The sequence below is a fragment of the Coenobita brevimanus genome, chromosome 86, assembly GCF_032717465.1.
Source record: "Coenobita brevimanus isolate Jiangsu-jjx chromosome 86, ASM3271746v2, whole genome shotgun sequence".
Classification (NCBI taxonomy): Eukaryota; Metazoa; Arthropoda; class Malacostraca; order Decapoda; family Coenobitidae; genus Coenobita; species Coenobita brevimanus.
In genome coordinates, this window is record NC_137039.1 from 24,526,739 (window position 1) to 24,548,369 (window position 21,631).

The window sequence follows — 21,631 nt, forward strand, 5'->3', positions numbered from 1 at the left end:
GACTTAATGACAGAAATAGTGTTTATTATCCTCAGTTGACTAAATGACGGAAATAACTTTTACTGAAGGTCTGTTGCTACTTGTAAAGCTAATTAGCAAGTTGTCCCAATTTACAGTACCAGATGTATGGATACAGTGATATTTTGGAACACATCCCTGACTTATAATGAGGACTGTCTGTAATGTATTGAGATGTTCCCTACAACCCCACTGCAGCAACACAACACCAAGATATTTTATGCACTTCTTAATTATACCTCTTGACTCATTTACAGTCATCCTTTTCTCTCTCTCCTTATGATTTTGTTCTATATACCCTCTCAGTTAACTTATCATTTTCCATGCAATCCATGTATCTAGACTACAGTAAACTTTGTCCACCCTAACATGACAAAAAAGTGCAGTACCCTCGTGTCCAACACGGTAATATTGTCATGCATGGGACCCGTGTTGGACCAAAAATGTGTTGGACAAACAACAGAGCTTATGGGGAAAAATGAATTATGTCGGCAACCCTAGGAAAAGTCACCCTAAATACCTACCATATACCTATACATATATCGGTACTACTGTAATTATAATAAATGGTACGGTGCTATGAATGATAACTAACCTTTTAGGATAGTGTTGGTGGGCTTGCTGGGAATGGAAGGTGGTATCCAAGGCTGTAGGTAGTCCTACTGGGTCCTCGGAGGATGGCTGCTGGCGTTACTAGCGGGTAATGGCTGTTGCTCCTCCTCAACCTCCCTCATAAATCCTTCGAAATCACACTCAGAATCACTATCTTCGTCCACAGCCATGGAAGGTCCTGCTTCTGCCTGTCCTAGCACTCTGTAAGCCTTCACTGCTGCCAGGATCTTGTCTTGGTTTTTTATTATGGTCCTCACATTGGCTTCATTCATGTCGTAGGCCTTGGCAATGTCCACTTTCCTCTCCCCTTTCTTCTTCCTCTCGATGCTTTCTAGCTTGGTGGCCTGAGGGAGGTGCCGCCGCTTCTTGGGGTTCTCAGAAGGCTTCCTAGGCATTGTGAGCAGGGTAAAATGCAGTAACAAGGGCAGAAAATGCAGCAAGAAAAAAGCACCTACCAATGCAAATTATGCGACTGAGTGGCGCTGTGGTGGGAGAAATTTAAACAGAACATCACGTGAGAGCAGAAGCGTTTTTAATTGGGCGACATCACAATCACCACGGTAGTGGGTGGGGGAGGCAACTCGATCGGAAGTTTTTATTGGCTGTCAACATCACGGGAACGTCCAGTATGACCTTGTTGGACCAGGAGTGATCGTGCTAGAGGCGAACTCTGCGGATGCACCCGTTTACAGTAATTAAACCGAATTAAATCTTACTAATTATTGCTTTCCGTGCTGGACACGAATTGTGCTGGACAAACGCGTGTTGGACGCGAGGGTACTGTACCATCTTTTCAGCTTCACTGCAGCTTTGTAACAATGGTTTGATCCTAAAATTAGTGCAAGATGTAAGGGATGTTATGAAAAGTATGTAGAGCCACAGAATTTTGTTGCTGGACTAAGGGAAATGGGCAGCAAATGGACTAGAATCTCTGCCAAGTTACAGTAGATGAACCATGCCAGTCCTGTACAACCACTTGACACTAACAATTTTCAGCTTAGCTGGGAATCTTTGTTTTTCTACTTTGAGTCAGCTTAGTACAGCAGTTTTTTACCTATTTATTTTTATTTATTTATTCATATATTATTTTTTCCTATCATGCAGGCCATTTTTGTCCTGATGATGCTGGGTTGGCTCTTCTTACCCGTGTACATGAGCTCCGGGATCTACACCATGCCGGAGTACCTAAGGGAGAGGTTTGGGGGTCAGAGAATTCGCATATACCTCTCCTGCCTTGCCCTCCTCCTCTCCGTCTTCACTAAAATATCTGTGAGTTCCATTTCTTTGTAGGCTACAGTAATGGGTCTCCTCACCAGCTACAGTCTCAATTTTTCAAAGATTTTCAGTCTTCTCCTCCTTCCCAGTGGGGTAACAACAGTCAATGGATGAGGCTTTGGAACACCTGTCGCCTAATTTGTCTTATTTTCACTTGGATCAAAGGAATCTTGTTACTTGTAATGCCAAAAAACTCAGAATCCTCCATCTCTCATCTCATCACATCTTCTACATGGCTAGCCCCTTACCTTTATGTTCTCTTAAATATTCTTCTTCATCATCTCTTTAGTATTCTCCTTAATCTTCTCTTTAATATCCTCCTTTATCTTCTCTCTAATATTCTTCTTCATCTTCTCTTTAATATTTTTGATGCCACATTTTATAATAATCTGCCTTTGAAAGATTACATTACTCATTCATTCATTCATTCATCATCCAATCCTACTTTGCCCCATAAGGAGTGTAGGAGCCCAGGGCTAGGCAAGTTGGTCCTGACATTTAAGAAAAGAGTGACCAGCCTCATTCATCCATGAGTGGCATTATGTGAGCAATAAGCCCCAACCATCCCTTGGATACAAACCTTCACCGGCTCAATCTGATTGGAGTGCCGTAATTACCGATTAAACCACCAGGCACCAAAATTTAGTTATATGGCAATGTAGTAAATGGTTTCCTGGTGCACGGGAAACCATTTGGCTTGTCACTCAGTGTAGAGTCACCCACAGGCAAAAGGAAGAGGAAAGAATGAAGGCAAGAAAGACAGAAGAGGGAGTGTAAAGTCACCCATAGGCAGAAGGACGAGGAAAGAATGAAGGAAAGAAAGACAAAAGAAGATGGAAGAAAAGAAGGATGGAGGAGAGGAAAGGGCAGACACCCGAGGGCAGCACTACACTGAGTGACTGGATGGTGAGCTTCTCTGTCAGAAACAGTTTTGCAGAGGTTATTGGTAGATACGCTGAACCAGCTCCCTGCCTTCTTTAACCCCACTGAACTGTTGACTTGGTAATGGGGTCTCATTCACCCAAATACAGAAGGAGTACAGTTCTCACATGTGGGGAGTCTCACCACTTACAGCACTTTTAAACAGGGTGAAATAAATGGCTTTTCATCTCATCAACTCTCCTCTTCTCCATGACTTCCTTCAGTCTTTCTCTTTCTTCTGTCAATAGTATTCTGGTCTTTGAACACTGTGTTCCACTAGTATTTTGGTCACTTTTTCCTTGAACTCTGCTTGAACCTCTCCCCCATTTCAGCAGGCACCAGCACCCATTTAGCATCACACAAACTCACAGTTCTGTTCAGCTCTCTTATGCAAGAGTAAACCAGTGCTGTGCAGTACTATATCTTTTATGTATACATCTGGTCAGCTCGGAAACTGTCTCTTCAGTCTGTCTGCCTATAATCTCCAGCCTTTTAAATGCAGTATGTCCAGGATTGTCAGAATGAACAGATCCTAATTTTTTTTTTCTAAGAATGTTATTCAGGCTTTAAGTCTTGATGTCTTTCTTAGTGACTTGAAATCAGAATCATTCTTGGTCCACAGCCCAGAAGTCCTGGGTTTGATCCCATGGATGGCCATGAGATATGTGGCGAGGTTATACTGTACCTAGAATGGAAGTAATAACTTTAATTGCAACTTCAGTGGTTTCATATCATAGTCTGAGAGAAAGTATGAACTTAGCAAGAAACTTAAATGTCTGCCTGAATGACCCTCATGCAGCTGATAGACATTAACCTAAGCATTCTTTTTCTTCTTCTGCCATTACTTGTCTCTTCTAGACATCTTCCTCCTTATCAACCTCATCTTACAGCAACTTCCTTCATCCGTTATCTTCACTTTCCCTACCCTGGCACTGTTCTCTCCACAGGCTGACCTCTATGCAGGGGCAATCTTTGTTCAGCAAGCTCTCAACAAGAACAGTGATGAGTGGATGTATATTTCCATCCTGATCCTCCTGGCAATTGCAACCATTTTCACTATTACAGGAGGTCTCACAGCTGTCATCTGGACTGACTTTGCACAGACTATTCTTATGATTGTTGGTGCCTTCATCCTAATGGGCATGAGTAAGTACATTTACTAGTTTGGTCCAGTGAATAATGTTGTACTGTTATTGTTCAAACGTAACACTGTACTGTTATCATAAAGCTCTGCATCATAGATCTTTACCATTAGCCAACTGGATAACTTACGACTCATGATGGATTAGCAGATTATGTCATACAGACTGATGCTCAAGTTCATTATAGAAACAACACACCCATAATCCTTTATGTGATGCCACTTAGGCAGTGGATGGAATCCAAGGAAGTGGCAGAGGCCACACTATGCTTTTAACTCTGTAAGGCTTTTAGGACTCCCTCTCAGCTCAATAAAATCAATTGGCATTAGGTGGATTACAATACAGGGATTTTCCTGACCATTACAGGGTAAATTGTGACAGTATTAACCGTCATGTCCCGAGCTATTTCGCACCTCCGACACCCCCCAATCCCGAGGTACTGTATATGCAAAATCACACGCGAAAATTGAAAATTGTGCAAATTATGAACCTTGCAATTGTGCACCGTACCAGCACGTTGTCGGGACTGGCAAATGCAAAATGTTGCAACGTATTCATACATCGACGGGACTGGGCGGGTTAAATCTTTTAGGTTCCTATGACTCACTCAGCTAAATAAATACAATACTAAAGATGCAAACATGAGAGGGTAAATAATGAATAAAATAACTGACTTTGGGCTGTCTAGGGTGTTTAGCATCAGTATGGGAATGTTCAAAATTAAAGGAATTTCAAGGTGCAGTTTTATTTTCATATATATGTCCATTGTTTACTTATGGGATCAAGTTCATAATTGGGGACTGTAAAATTTGAACCAGCTCCTCAAGGTTACGGTGAGGGACTCAAGCAGCCAATGGAAGATTTAGGAATATACTGTTCATAAAGGTTAGACAAGTCTCAGACTCAACCACTCATTCTTCACTGGGATGGGAAGATTCATTCTGATATCATGTAAAAGAGGAAGGAGCATAAGAATATAAGGCAGTCATCAGGACTGAAATACTGTAGTATGTTCAGGATCAGAAATGAAAAACTTTTGGTTACTGTAGATCATTCCCATTTGCTTAATGTATTCAGCCAGCAGTAAGACTGCAGTAATGTCAGGTGTCTGTGTTTCAAACCAGCAGTTAAAGAGCTCATATTATTCCCAGTTTAATTTGAAGTCACAACCAGTGGCATTGAACCTACTGGTTCCTGATTCTGGACAAAGAACATTCAGTCCATTCCCTGTGGTAAAGCAAATCCTGTTTTCATAGTACCTTACAACAGTAGATGGAATTACTGCAAGCCATCACTCATACTGCTCATGCCACCACTAAGTAACAACTAGTACTCTGTACAGGAGATTGGGGAAATTCATGCAGCGCAGCATGCTGGCAATAGCAAGGGTTTTTTTATGACATGTTGGTGGGCATATGGAAGAGTACTGAAATGGCAAAAGAATTGTAACAGCCAATTTCTCTTGTTCCTTAGGAGCCCAGGAATGTCGGGTATGTAACGGCCTGAGGAGTGGGCTATCGTAAACTAAATCTTTTAACCCGTCACGTCCCGAGGTTTTTCGCACCTCCGACATCCCCCAGTCCCGAGGTATTTTCGAAAAATTTTTTTTTGGCTAAAACCTCCGCTTTTGGTGAGAAACATCGAAAATTTATAGAGAAATCGCTCACCTGAGGTTTAAAATACTCAATCCAGGTAGGAGTTCCTTCTTACCTGACTGGGTTTTCTAACACTCTGGCACCAAAGAAAACGAGTTCTATGGGAGGGTAACTATTTTATCTACTCATAAACGGTAGTTATTTATTTACTTGGTACGAATTTATATGTAGTATGAGAGTATATTGGTTTTCAAGCAGTAATATAGGCATTATAAGCATTGTTTCACTCACTAACTACCGGTAATCACCATTTATGACCTTTTTTTTCCCACATTACCTGATCATCCTTTCTGACTATTTCTTCCTTTAATGCTATGTAAACCTTGTCCTCCACATTGTCATCGATTGGGGAATCACTCTGGCCCTGAATGTCTTTATTGGCCGGGTCACTAGTAACAGGTGAATTGCCGAGACAATGGCGTGAGGGTGGAAGGGGGGGTTATGCGGTGTAAGGCATTGTCCCTGCTTGGGATCTTGTAGAGGAATAGAGGAAGGTGTCCCGTGTATACATACGAACAATCACGCGCGAAAATTGAAAATTGTGCAAATTAGGGACCTTGCAATTGCACGACGTACCGGTACGTCGCTGGGACTGGCAAATGCAAATCATTGCAACGTACCCATACGTCGACGGGACGGGGTGGGTTAACTTTTTTTTTTTTTTTTTTTTTATGCGAGGAAGAAGGAACCAAAGGCCATGGCCCGCAGTAACAGTTCCCTCCAAGAGAAAAACAAAATACAATAGAGAGCCAAATTCAAGATCCGATCATTTGGAGATGCCTGGACACACTGCGTTTGAAAGACTGGAGATCATAGGCAGCAGGAAATACAGATAGAGGGAGACAGTTCCAGAGCTGACCTGTTGCATAAATGAAAGACTGGGAGTAATGGTTAACTCTTGCATTAGAGAGCTGGACAGAAAAGGGATGAGAGTTTGCTGCCAGACGGGTGCTACGCGCCCGTCGTAGAGGTGGAGGAATGCAAGCAGACAGTTCAGAGGAGCAGTGACCATTAAAGTAGCGATAGAAAAGAGATAAAGATGCAACAGTGCGGCGAAGAGACAGAGGTTGAAGAGAGTCAGTAAGAGGAGGAGAGTTAATGAGACGAAAAGCCTTTGACTCCACCCTATTGAGAAGAGCTGTATGTGGGGAGCCTCCCCTGAAGCTAGTAGCAGTAAAATGAACCACAATAAAACTCTCATAGTTACACTAGACTTCCAACCTGCAATATTAGCTACCATTTGATCCCTGTGACCAGCTGGCCACACCTCTACATTATGCCAAAGCACGTCCACCTTGATTTGGTGCAGATTTTCGTCCATTTTTAAACTTTTGTCCCATGGCTCAGTGACAGAATAAGACAATACTGTGACAGTATATCCTCTTCATAGTACATATTTATGACCAACACCATATACAGTAAAAGTCCTCCAATCTGACCACCATTAATCTGAAAATCCCAATACTCCGAATTGTCATGGCAAATTTCTTTGAATTTTTCTGGGCTTTCTTCAAATTTTTCTGGGCTTTTTTCGAATTTTTCTGGGCTTTATCTAAGGATTTATTTGGGTCGTACTTGCCCTTGGACTTGGATGAACCAGCCTGCAACTATTCATCTACACTTCTGTGCATTTCCAGTGAGTAAAACAATAACCCACATACAGTAATTTTAAATATTTGTTTAATGATCATGTACATATGTCTAATGTTTTCAAGGGGCCCTCCCAATAGTCTGAAAAAAAAACAATAGTCCGGAAGACCCTTGGTCCTCTGCGATTCGGATTACAGGACTTTTGCTACTAATGTTAATGTACAGTACAATGGCTGAGCATTTTTGCTGTAACACGTCTTCAATGACTAGCATCACATTTTAATGCTACATTGTTGTAGTTCAGCACTGAAGGTGGAGAGTTGGCAATTTTAGGTCATGTTAAATTAGATAAAATATACCCAGCCAACTGTACGGTCTTGCACCTTGTTGCTTTATTTATTTATTTTTTTTTTATGCGAGGAAGAAGGAACCAAAGGCCATGAGCCTGCAATAAGAGTTCCCTCCAAGAGAAAAACAAAATACAAGAGAGAGCCAAATTCAAGATCCGTTCATTTTGAGATGCCTGGACACACTGCATTTGAACGACTGGAGATCATAGGCCACAGGAAATACAGACAGAGGGAGACAGTTCCAGAGTTGACCTGTTGCATAAATGAAGGACTGGGAGTAACGGTTACCTCTTGTATTAGAGAGTTGGACAGAAAAGGGATGAGAGTTTGCTGCTAGACGGGTGCTACATGGCCGTCGTAGAGGTGGAGGAATGCATGCAGACAGTTCAGAGGAGCAGTGACCATTAAAGTAGCGATAGAAAAGAGATAAAGATGCAACAGTGCGGCGAAGAGACAGAGGTTGAAGGGAGTCAGTAAGAGGAGGAGAGTTAATGAGACAAAAAGCCTTTGACTCCACCCTATTGAGAAGAGCTGCATGTGGGGAGCCTCCCCACACATGAGAATTGTACTCCACACAGGGGCAGATAAAACCCCTGTATAGAGTCAACAATTGTGCAGGGGTAAAGAAAGAAGGGAGTCAGCTTAGCACGCCCAATCTCTTGGAAGCAGATTTTACAAGAGATGTAATATGATCTTTCCAAGATAAGTCCCGAGTAAATGAAACCCCAGGCATGTTCAAGGATGATGCAGGATTAAGCTGAATATTATTAAACATTAGTTGGTATACCTGTGAAAGATTTTGACGGGTTGATAGGTGTAAGAACTGAGTCTTAGATGCATTAAAAACAACAAGATTATTTTTACCCCAGTCAGAGATATGAGTCAAGTCAGACATTAGGTGTGCCATAGCTTCATCCCTTGTTTGTTGAAGTAACTGCTGAGATGGGCATTGCGGGAACCGAATGGAAAATTTGACGGGTGGAGTCATCAGTGTATGAGTGGATAGGGTTAGATGTACAGCTTAGAAGGTCATTGATGAATAAAAGGAAGAGAGTTGGTGAAAGGACAGAGCCCTGAGGAACACCACTGTTGATAGATCTAGGAGAAGAACGATGGCCGTCTACAACAGCGGCTATAGAACGACCAGAAAAGAAGCTAGCAATGAAGGCACAGATAGAAGGATAGAAACCGTAAGAGGACAGTTTGGAAATTAAAGATTTATGCCAGACTCGATCGAAAGCCTTTAAGATGTCAAGTGCAATGGGAAAGCTATCACCAAAGTCCCGAAAGGAGGATGACCAGGAATCTGAAAGGTAGGTGAGAAGATTGCCAGTGGAGCATCCCTGATGGAACCCGTACTGACGATCAGAAAGAAGTTTGTGATAGGAAAGATGCCTTAAAATTTTTCTATTGAGAATTGACTCATGTACCTCATTTTTTAATATCAGCAATTACTGGAAATCTATACTGTACTTTTTGGTTCAGTGTTCATGGTTCATCAGATTTAGCATATATCCACAGGGGATTAGCTTACTGTCCACCATCATACATACATTGTAGTGTAGTTTTTACCGTACAGCATATCATAATATTTTGATTAATCAGTGTTTTTATTGCACTTTTAGGTTCACAGATACAGTTACTATACTGTGTTTTTGTATTATCTTACAATATACATAAAAATAATCCCATACTTCCTCATTAGGAATCCCTATATTGAAGCTGATCTTAGTAGAACTGATGTGTTCTATGGACGGAAAGCTAAAACAAGCCCCAAAATCAGCAGATGACCTCCCAGCAGTTACTGGAAGCAACTGTTATCAGGGTATTTCATTATAAGAAGTATTTCATTACTGTGTGAATGTATTGTAAATTGAATTAGTTGCAGTCATTTCTGATTTTGTCAGAAACACTGCTTATTTTCTGCTGCTGACCAACTTCGCAGTACCAGATATGCCACTGACGAGGAGTCTGCACATGGCGATGGTGTGCTTCGTGGGTAGAACACCTACAGCATTCACCTGGGAGTCAATCCTCCTCATATTTCCCTGCATTTTGTCATGGGAAGGACCCTGGTCTGAAGCATATGAGGCACTACTGTATACAACAAAGATGTCACTGATCCCTACACAGTGTAGGCTGCATACTGTACTGTATCTGTAGGTTGGCCCCACAGAAGCAGTTGCTTACCTATGATCAGTGGGTCTGCTCATCCAGACAAATCAGGGTTAAGTAACAGCAACAACAGTAGTAGTTGTTCATATACAATTTGTGATTTTTGTTGCACATCTGTGACTTCTAATGAGGACTGCCTCATGTTTCAGTTTACAGTTTAATACTATTATACTATCTCTTGTTTAATTTTAGTACTGTTATACAGTGCATGGAATCATTGTGGATCATAATACACTCTTTTTATTATTAATTATCACCCTAATATACATTATGTGCATTTTTTAAAACCACATATTTAGCACAGAGTCACCTTGTACAGTATATAAATTGGTTATTAGTCTCAACACTGTGTATGTCAAGGAACATTTTTTTTTTTTTTTATCGGTAGCTTTTAATGAGGTGGGAGGCTATGAAAAGCTGGTTGATGACTACTTTTATGCCATCCCGAACAAGACTCGGTATGGTGGCACTGACAACATGACCAATTGTGGTGAGCCTCCCAGCTATGCCATGCACTTCTTCAGGTCCATCAAACCTGGAGAGTCTGACCTGCCTTGGACTGGCATGATCTTTGGTATCACCATCTCCAGCATCTGGTACTGGTGCACCGACCAGGTGAGGCCTGAAGACTTTGAGAGTTCTTTTCTCATCAACTTAAGAAGTTCTCATAGCACCTCTTGCTTATCAAATTATTTGTGGCTTTGATATGTCAGTATTCTCTAGCATACTATGCAAGCTTTGTTAAAAACAGTAAAACATGAATAGCATGAAAGACCTTATTATGGTGTATACTCATTTCCCCTAACTTGTCTCAGATGTTCATCATTTTCAAGAATATCTCATATAGCTCAGTGTTAAAATTAGACAGTGTTATGGCTCTACCTTCTTTCCATAGCATTTCTTCATGACTATAGTTGCGGTGTGCAGCTTTGAGGGTGTCATTATCATGCACTGGCAACCTACTCGTCAATAGTGTATTCGATTTCATGTATGATATGATACGCGTGTGATTCGTGTATACAAAAAAAAAAAGTGAGCAGAATTTAGCTGACATGTGAAGTTCTACACTGTCCCTTAAAAAAATATTCCCCAAAAAAGACTATTCAAGATGTAATAATAGTTTTTGCTTCAGTATGTAGCAGAATAAATTTCCTTTCTATCTATCTATCTATCTATTGCCAGACGCCTCAATCCCGTTTGGGGTGGCCACAAACAAATCGCCTCCAAGTTGCCCTGTCCCCCCCATTTCACTGCCCTGCTCCCAACTCACACCCCCCTCTCTCATATACCTCTCCACCCCATCCCTCCATCTCATCCTCGGTCTTCCCCTCCCTCTTCCTCCCTCCACCTCACTCACATACATTCTCTTCATCAGTCTTTCACCCTCCATCCTCTCCACATGGCCAGACCACCTCAGTGTGTTCATCATAACACTTCCTATCACATCCACACCACAACGCTTCTTTATATCCTCATTCGTCAGCCTGTCTCTCCATGTGACTCCACAGGCTCCTCTTAAATAACTCATTTCCACTGCTCTCACTCTTGACTTGTGTCCTTCCAACAACGTCCAAGCTTCACTTCCGTACGTTAGAGTTGGTATCACAATACTGTCAGGTAGTAATTTTTTCACTTCCATGCTCACTTCCTTGTTTCTTATCACTGCTTTCAAGGAACCTGCAACCTTTCTTCCCTGCTGTACCCTTTCAAACACTTCACCCTCCAAACCTCCATCCTTACTCATCACACTACCCAAGTACTTAAACGTACTCACATTTTCCAATTCCTCACCATCCAACCTCGCTGTACATTCACTGACTTCACCTCTCTCAAAGACCATCACTTTACTCTTCCCTACATTCACCTTTAGATTCTGTTTCTTACACACTCTCCCAAACTCATCCACCAAGCATTGCAGTTCCCTTTCGTCTTCACTCAACAACACAGTATCATCTGCAAACAACAGTACAGGGAGTTTCCAAACACTATCCTCTCTCACCAGGGCCACTCCAACATCCACTACCCTACCTTGTACCTCTTTTATTACCCCATCCATGAACAGATTGAACAACCATGGAGACATGACACATCCCTGTTTCAACCCAACTTTCAAAGAGAAAAATTCACTTAGTTCACCATCCACACACACTGCAGCCTTCGCACCATCGTACGTACTCTTCACAGCATTCAACAACTTCCTATCTACTCCATATATTCATAACACTTTCCACAATCCTAGTCTATCCACCCTGTCATATGCTTTCTCCAAATCCATGAAAGCCGCATACAACTTCTTTCCCTTCTCTAGAAACTTTTCCACTAAAGATCTAAGAATGAATATCTGATCTACACAACCTCTTCCCTTCCTAAAGCCTCCCTGTTCTTCCCCAACTAATTTCTCTGTTCTTTTTCTAACTGTCAAAGTATCCTACCATACACTTTTCCTATTATACTAAGAAGACAAATGCCCCTATGATTACCACACACTTCTTTTTACCCTTTTCCTTTGTACAAGGGAATAATTATACCTGACTTCCAATCCTCCGGGACTCTACCTTCCTCCCAGGCCAATCTGCACATCTTCCACATCCATTCTACTACTATCTCTCCCCCATGCTTCAGCATTTCACCACACACTCCATCAATTCCTGGGGCTTTCCAATAATGTAATATTTGTTGTATTTTCTTAAATAATTATGCCACATATATACGCGAAAAAAAGAAGCATAAGTGTTCAGCGGGAGATCAAGAGGTGTACATCCTACCTGTGAGGAACCTCACACCACACTGAGCCAAGGAAACTAAGTGAGCACACATGCACCAGCTGTGGCAGGCTTAGCTCCACCCACTTTTGCCCATCATCCAACAAAAATGTCGACTTCCTAAATATTTCTTTAGAGATTACATCGGATGACGGGCAAAGTCGTCATACTGACGTCAGAGGTTGACAAATGCATGATGACCCAGGTCGTCATTGGTAAGTCAAAGGGTTAAGACAACAAAAATGTAATTCCAGGTTCCAGGACCGTATTCTTGCTACCTTAGGAAACTTCAACCATCTTTTCCTTAGCAATATATTTTTCAAAGTACTGTACAGTGCAGTAGTTTTGTATGCTACTTACATCTGTTTTTAATATTAACACTGATTGCATTAATAATATCTATCAGTGTCTTTCTGTCTGTGTCTGTATTTGTTTGTTTGTCTACCTGTCTGTCTGTCTTTCTGTCTGTCAGTCTATCTAAAGTCTTAATCTCAGAAGGTGTGGCCATAAAAAAATCTTCTCCATGTCACATGAAAGAAAATTACTTTGCACTATCGAGAAATAGAGTAGTAAGGAAGAGATGCTAAAAATCCTCCTAAGCCCTCAAGAATGATCCTTTGGGTCATTTTCACATCAGCTTAGAAGGTTATCACACACATCGTCCTTAGCAAATTCTCTTTAATATTACACATTATTCTCTTACTTGTTAGTTATTCTGTCACTTTGTACCTCTTTAATGTCAGTGAAGTTTCCATAAATATACCATACTATGCAAAAAATGAACATGATATGCATAAGTTACCTCTGTCCTATTATGGAGGAGGGTATGTACAGTACAATAGTCTCCGAAGCTGATGAGAATATGGGGTCTTGTATGATGGACGTAAGTGGACCTGCTTCCATAAATGATAAAAACTACATACTGGTATCATATTGTTATTTCTTTTGTTTTATGTGTTCAGTTTAAGCATAATCATCGTGGTCAGTTCGCTGAGAGCTGACCTAGCTTAAACTCACCTAGCACAGCCTAACCTAACCCTAACAGACTAGCTTAACCTCAACTTTCATTCGTTTGTTCAGTTGTATTGTATCTAATTGCCCCAACATGCTTGCTTGCATTGACCTTGGTCACCTGGGAAGAAAGATAGAAATTTTGAAACTAACTGCAGTATGGCTTTATATCCCCCAGGTGATCGTACAGCGATCCCTCTCCAGCAAAACCCTAACTTATGCCAAGGCCGGGTGTGTGGCGGCTTCTTTACTTAAGTTCCTACCACTCTACATGCTGGTGTTCCCTGGGATGGCTGCCAGGGTCCTCTACCCAGATAAAGTGGCTTGTGTGATCCCTGAGGAGTGCAAGCGCTACTGTGGGAGTGAGACTGGCTGCACAAACATTGCCTATGTTGAACTGGTCCTCAACATCTTGCCAGATGGTTGGTTGTCAAGAGATAAGTATATTTTCTACATATAATATGACAAGTACCTCTGTTGTGTATTGAATTCAGGTAGAAATGAGGAGGAGATGACAGAGGGAGACTTGGAGTAGGGAGAAAAAATACGGAATTGATGAGCAGTAAGAGTGAAAGAATATTGATGAGCAGTAAGAGAGAGAGAATATTGATGAGCAGTGAGAGAGATCATTGCAGTCTTGTATTGCCCTGTCAGGAATATTCGAGCCTGGGGTTAAGATACAAGAAAGACCAACTGTTGACCCTTGTGTGGCAATACAGTATGTGCACAACAAAATCCAACCATACCTTGAAATTAAACCCTTATAGGCCACATCTGGTTGAAGCAATTTATCCCAGTAGATCACTAGGCAGCATTTTGTTAGCTTGTGGTTATCACCCAACATAGTACAGGTACAGTACTTTAATGTAAACAATTTCCTGGGCTCTGGGAAACTGTATGGCTCGTCACACATTGTAGAACACTGTAGAATCACCTACAGGTAGCACTGCCTCGAGTGAGTGGATGGTGAACACACTCATTTACTACTAATTAAAGATGTTGACAGAGGTTTGGAGGTGTTTTTGTCAGTTATCTTGAATGAATCTAATGACTGTGCAACTGGCAACAGAGATAGATATCTGTAATACCTGTGCTGCTTTACTAGCAACATTTAATGTCATCCCTAACTAGGCTGGTAGACCACAGAATAACAGAGTGATCTCAGTGTTAAAACAGTGTTATAAGAGAATATTATATTCATGACTATAGACTTAGTGATGCTGTTTCTCATTTTTCTTTTGCTGATCCTAAGCAAGTTGGTACTGTTACAGTTACAGATTGCACTTTATTGATTAAGTTAATTATTTCCAAACAGTGGAATAAAGCCAAATAACACAACATCACCACAAAATAAGTAGGTTTTCCTCATTCAATTTGTAAATTAGCTATAAGAGTAAGGTCTGAAGGGGGAGAGAAATGTAATGTTTGTTTCACATATGGACGATAGCATCAGCCGTTAATCCAAGGGTCATACTGTATTACAGTACTATACACTTGACCTTAACTTGGCCTACTGTAGATTTTTGTCCTGTTGTGGCTTATGTCATGTAGCCGAAGTGGCAGAACAAGACTGCTGTGATCATATTTAATTTTAATAACACTTCCTCATAAATGTCGTCATATTCTAGTGTTAATCTGCCATTAGAACTCTGCATTCAGGATGGAGAGATGGCAGTTTTAGGCTAAGTTAGAATTAAAAGAGTATACAGTAGTTGGCTTGGGAGATTTCATGATGCCTTTTCCTGAATTATTTATTTTGTATATCACACTTTTATAAGTCTTTGGTATGTTACTGATGCAAACTGTGTCAACATTAACACAGTATAAATAACATACATGAAAGCTTAGGTGTAATGTGATATATAAGTCTCTTCAGTAGGCAGTATTCCTTTTGCCACTTATAGTCCCAAATCCAGAGCTTCATAAATCTTGTACCTGCTCTCACAAAGTCCTGTCAGAGATGAGTAGGCAGTGGTAATGGCACCTGTCATGTCTTCCCGTAGCTCAGTCTTCAACTCCTCCACATCATCACTATTGGCATCATAATCCAAAACTCTGTCAGTCTTTAGTTGCAGTCCAGGCTCATTTCAATGTCAGCCGAGGGAAGTGCAGGGAGAAGTTACTCTTCCCCTTCACCTTACCATCCTTCTTTTGGAAGAAAGAGAGGGAACTGAGGGACATTTGTGTGACCAGGTAGTGGAACCACCCAGTCATATCAGTGACATCATGTGATGGAGTCCCTCTCCAGCATCATCAGTCTTGTAAACCTCCCGAACAGGCTTGACTGGGTTGTTGTTTGCGGTGATGATGGCAGCACTCATGTCCTCCCTCACCTCCATCTTCAACTCTTCCTCCACAATCTTCACCATCGACATCTGGACCAGGATCAGGAGACAGGCCAGTGAGGTGGAGCTTCTCATCGTGGGCAGAGTCTTCATCCTCTTCATGGTCATCATTTCGGTCATTTGGATCCCAATTATACAGTGAGTTATGCACCCACGTCTCGTTTAGTTTTTTAAGGCTCCAACATGGCCTTGGTCACCTAATGGCGGCTCTTCATGCTGCTCGATCTCTGACAGCTTCCTGATTATCCCTAAATAGGGATAGCACCCACATTACTAGTAAATGCTCTTAATTCCTTCACTGTGATGATGTATTTTATATTTTAGTCTTGTTATAGCCAGATAATTTTATATTGCTTAGGAGACCTCTTGTATTAAAAAGGCAAACCAAAGCTATATTTAGCTTCTCTGGTGCAAAAAATCTTTTTTCAATTGAGTAAAACTGAATGATGGTAGTAAGAATAATGCCTGTCCTCAGAAGCAACCAGTTAAACTGTAGCTGACATTCATTTCTCAGCTTGGGTAGCATAGACAGCAAACAATATTTCAATAATTTACAGAGTGGTTTGACTGGTCCATAGTACTGTGTGAGTATATCAGTATCTAAGCATCTGTTAGCAGGCCCAAACCTCTATCTTTCACTACAGTGTCCATATCAATTAGACTGTGACTTATGCCAAGAAGGCATCATCAGGAAGTGACACTGGAGATTTCACACAGACAGACGTGGCTCTGTCATGTCAAATTGATAAGCCTGATGACCACAGCCTGAATATAACCTTCATTATACAGTATACTAACAGTTTACATGTACAAACATATGTTACCACATTTTTTAGAGTTGTCTCAGATATGATTGTTGATTAATAAGGTCCTCTCCTGCACTGGACTGATGGACAGAAAAACAGACATATGATTAACAAAAATATTCCAGCATCATCATTGCCAGATTCCAATGTTTGTATCTTTGTAGCATTGCAGGGAGATCCAGACAGTGTTGAATGTGTATGCAAAACATTCTGATGGTCTGGTGGTAGAGAACCTGGTGAGAGATGGCCGTGCATAGGCTACACGTAACTGTTTGAATCCAAAAGATTACCTGGAATTTTTCTCTTGTGAAGATTACTGTCAGGGATCCATCTTCAGGAAGTGCACCATTGTTTCACACACACACACACACACACACACACACACACACACACACACACACACACACACACACACACACACACACACACACACACACACACACACACACACACACACACACACACACACACACACACACACACACACACACACACACACACACACACACACACACACACACACACACACACACACACACACACACACACACACACACACACACACACACACACACACACACACACACACACACACACACACACACACACACACACACACACACACACACACACACACACACACACACACACACACACACACACACACACACACACACACACACACACACACACACACACACACACACACACACACACACAAGAAATCCTTGAGTCAAGGGAAACTACCTGATATTTGGAAAAAAGCAAATATTGTCCCCTTATTCAAGAAAGGAAATAGACAAAATCCACTCAACTACCGACCAGTATCACTGACCAGCGTTGTAAGCAAGGTATTAGAAAAACTTGTAAGAAAAGCTTGGGTAAATCATCTAGAAGAACACAGTATGATAACAGAAAGACAGTTTGGTTTCAGAAAAGGAAAATCATGTGTTACTAATCTGTTGAGCTACTATGACAGAGTAACAAACACAATACAGGAAAGGGAAGGATGGGTGGACAGTATCTATTTAGATTTCAAGAAAGCTTTTGACACAGTACCACACCAAAGACTTTTATGGAAACTGTACCATCAAGGAGGAATTCGAGGCAAACTGTTTTGTTGGATGCAAGACTTTCTCATAAAAAGAGAAATGAGGACAGTACTAAGAGGAAACTACTCATCATGGAAAGAAGTGACTAGTGGAGTACCACAGGGTTCAGTGCTGGCACCAATCATGTTTTTAGTGTATATAAATGATATAAACAGTAACACTGGAAATGAGAGCTATCTGAATATGTTTGCAGATGATGCAAAAATACAAAGGAGAATTACTAACACAGACTCTTGTAGGGAGCTACAAGAAGAATTAAATAAACTTCATGAATGGAGTAGTACATGGCAAATGGAATTCAGTGTGGACAAGTGTCATGTAATCAAGTTTGGTAAAAGTGGAGAAAGACCTGATTGGGATTATAAGTTAGGAAATAACACCCTATTCACATCAGAAAGAGAGAAAGACCTAGGTGTGATTATCAATAACAGACTATCTCCGGCTGACCACATCAGCCAGAAGGTACGGAACATGTATACACTGCTTGCAAATATGAGAATAGCATTCACATACATAAATGAAGACATGCTAAGAAGGATAATAACATCATTCATTAGACCAACCCTGGAATATGCATCAGTAGTCTGGAGTCCTCATCTCAAAAAGCACATAGACAAGATTGAAAATGTTCAAAGGGCTGCTACAAGATGGATACCAAGCTTAAGGGACCTAAGCTACAAAGAAAGACTAAATAAACTGAATCTACCAACACTACAGGAGAGAAGGAAAAGAGGTGACATGATAATGCTATATAAATGCATATCAGGAAAGGAAAAAATAAACATAAATGATTACTTAACATATGGAGAAGCATCAGCAAGAGGACTCTGCAAAAAATTGCATTAGAAGAGAGGTGATAAAGACGTAAGGAAATTCAGTTTCCCAAAAAGAGCAATTGATCAATGGAATGCACTACCGAGTGAAATAGTGTGTGCCAAAACAATTCACATATTTAAGGATATGTACGATAAATATGGTTTAAGACACGGGACAGTACGAGCTTGACTCATTCCTGTAAAGATACAATTAGGTAAGAACACACACACACACACACAGAGGGAGTCATCGGAGGTAGACGTCCGTCATCGGTGCTCCGTACAAGACCAACATGGCCAGTGGCATTACCTAAATTAGTATCTTTGAATGAGTCAAGCTCTGTACCAGGTTAGACTAAATGATTTTTCATTATTAAAAGGAAAAGAAATAATAAGTTTAAATAAGACTGGTTCAAACAGAACAAAGAACCACGATGCGCTGAGTCAGCTAGGTTTGTTTAGACTACAGCAACACGGGGAAAGTGTACATACTCTGTAAGTACATACTCTGTTCATTTAGTATTACAAAATGGATACATACTTCAGCAAAACAAATTTGGAAAAGAAAAGGGATAAAAGTAAAAAGCAAAATGATGATTTCTACCAAGAACTGGTTGAAGTGGAGACTCACAATAGACTGGTTGAACGTGTACACAAACTAGAAATGGCTTTCAAAAATGAAATTGATGAAATAAAGAAGCAAATGCACTTGCAAAAGGAAGAGATAGAAAAACTAGGAAGGGAGGCCAATAAGAAAGACACAACCATCAGTGAACTAACAGTGGAATTGAGTACACTTAGGAAGAAAGTGAGTGAAATGGCAAGTACAGTAGTCAATCACGAGAGTGTTATGGAAGAGTTCAAAAATAACACAGAGACAATTAGGCAAGCAAGCAGTCTTATGGACCAGAGCAGTGATATTGAGGAGAAGATAACACAGGTGAATGAAGCTGTGCAAAGCTACAAAAATGATGTAGAAACCACGTATGCTGAAATGGTGAAAGTAAAGAAAGACTTAGAAACAAGGGTGGAGGAAAAAAGCATTAAAAAGGAAGTGAAAAGAATAATCCAAAACAATCCAAAGTTAGTCAGAGATTCAGTAGAGATAAATAAGTCAATAGTAATCACTGGTATAGAAGAGGAAGAAGTTAAAAACAAGATCACTAGAGACAAAAAGGGGATGGCAAATGTAATGAGCTTACTGAAAGAAGTATCAGAGGAAATCTGTAGAAAAGACATAGAGGAACACAAAAGGTTAGGGAAATACGAGAAAAGCAAGACAAGACCTCTAAAGGTGACTTTCCAGAGTGTAAACACCGTGGAAGAGATACTAAAAAATGAAAAAAGAATCTTATGGAAAAAAAGGAGTTCAAAAATGTATGGATAAAAAGTTGCCTAACTCAAGAGGAGCTGGAATTACTGAAAGAGAAAAGGGAGGAAGCAAAAACAAAAAATGAGGGAAGATCAGAAGAGGAGAAGAAGAAATTTTTTTACAAAGTAATAGGATTGCAGGTACGAAAGTGGTACACAAACAGGATGGAAGAAAAAGGAGGAAGGTAGTAGAACCATGTCATGACAAGTATATAAACAAGATGATAAAGTTGATGTACTCAAGTGTGGATGGAATGGTATCTAAATTACTAGAGATGAATGATTATGTCAGAGAAAATGAACCACAAATAATATGCCTAACTGAGACAAAATTAACACCAAGGATATCCAATGACATACTAAACTTAGAGGAATACAATATATGGAGAAGAGACAGAAATTTAAAAAAAGGAGGAGGAATTATAATATTAACTAAGAAAAAGCTAAAAGTCAAGGAAATAAACCTAGATATACCATCACAAGTAGAACTGATTGCAGTAGAGATCGACACATCTGAAGGTAAAGTAATTGTAGCCAATTTGTACATGCCACCCAGATCAAACACATGGGAAAGAGATGAATATGAGGACCTGGCAGAGAGTACAATTCAGAGTATAAGATCATTGCTACATAAAATGGAAGAGAAATCGGAAAGAATTATACTAACTGGGGACTTCAATACAAATATAAATTGGAATACTCTAGATATAAATAGCCAAGAAAGCTGTTGGGACCAAAAGCTCCTGGATCTCGTACAAGAGTTTTTCTTAACGCAACATGTGAGGGAGACCACCAGAAAAAGAGGACTTGATGTACCTTCAGTGCTAGATCTAATATTTACTAGGCAAGAAAATGACACTGACAGTTTAATATATCACCCTCCACTTGGCAAAAGCGATCATGCAGTACTAAATTATAACTTCAGGATAGCATATGACATAGTAAATAGCAATGACATTTACAAAAAGAGCCTAAACTATAAAAAGGGAAATTATCAAGACCTAAAGAAGTATTTCTTAGAAGTTGATTGGGAAAATGAGCTTAGAGGACAAGATTTAAATGCTGTATATAAAAATTTTTGTGAATTTTATGAAATAGGAGTCCAGAAGTACATCCCACAGCACAAAGAAGCAGATAAGAAAATACAGAAATGGTTCAGTACAGAATGTAAAAAATCAAAAGAAAGAAGAGATTTGTTGTGGAATAGATACAGAAGACACAATAGTGAAAGGGCGTATAATAATTACAAACAGGCAAGAAACGACTATACAAGAATAAGGAGGGAAGCCCAAAAACAGTTTGAGGAGGATATAATAAATAAAAGTAGTGATCAACCAAAGCTGTTTTACAGCTATATCAGAAGCAAAACCAAAGTAAAAGATATAATACAATCCATTACGGATGAAGGAATCACTTATACACAAGAGAAAGATATTTGTGAAGTACTAAATAAGAATTTCCAATTAGTTTTTAAAGAAGAAAAAAATTTTGAGAGGGACTATGTGGAACATGCATGTCCACACATACTACCAGATATACAAATAGCAGAAAAAGTAATACAGGAGGAGTTAAGTAGATTAGACAGAGGAAAAGCAAGTGGTCCTGATGAAATTTCATGTTGGGTATTACGAGAATGTGCAAAGGAGTTAAGTAAACCATTATTTTTAATTT

General features: G+C 40.2%; 1 protein-coding gene across 1 annotated transcript in view; it reads left to right on the top strand.

The window, feature by feature from the left end:
* Positions 1–21,631, top strand: part of LOC145410616 (sodium/glucose cotransporter 4-like) — a 64,553-nt gene that overhangs the window by 22,468 nt on the left and 20,454 nt on the right. The window contains exons 4-8 of the mRNA XM_080280729.1: positions 1,735–1,899; positions 3,774–3,972; positions 10,127–10,353; positions 13,690–13,933; positions 15,790–15,994. Of these exons, the coding sequence (XP_080136855.1) occupies positions 1,735–1,899; positions 3,774–3,972; positions 10,127–10,353; positions 13,690–13,933; positions 15,790–15,994 (1,040 nt within the window). The remainder of the gene's footprint in view (positions 1–1,734; positions 1,900–3,773; positions 3,973–10,126; positions 10,354–13,689; positions 13,934–15,789; positions 15,995–21,631) is intronic.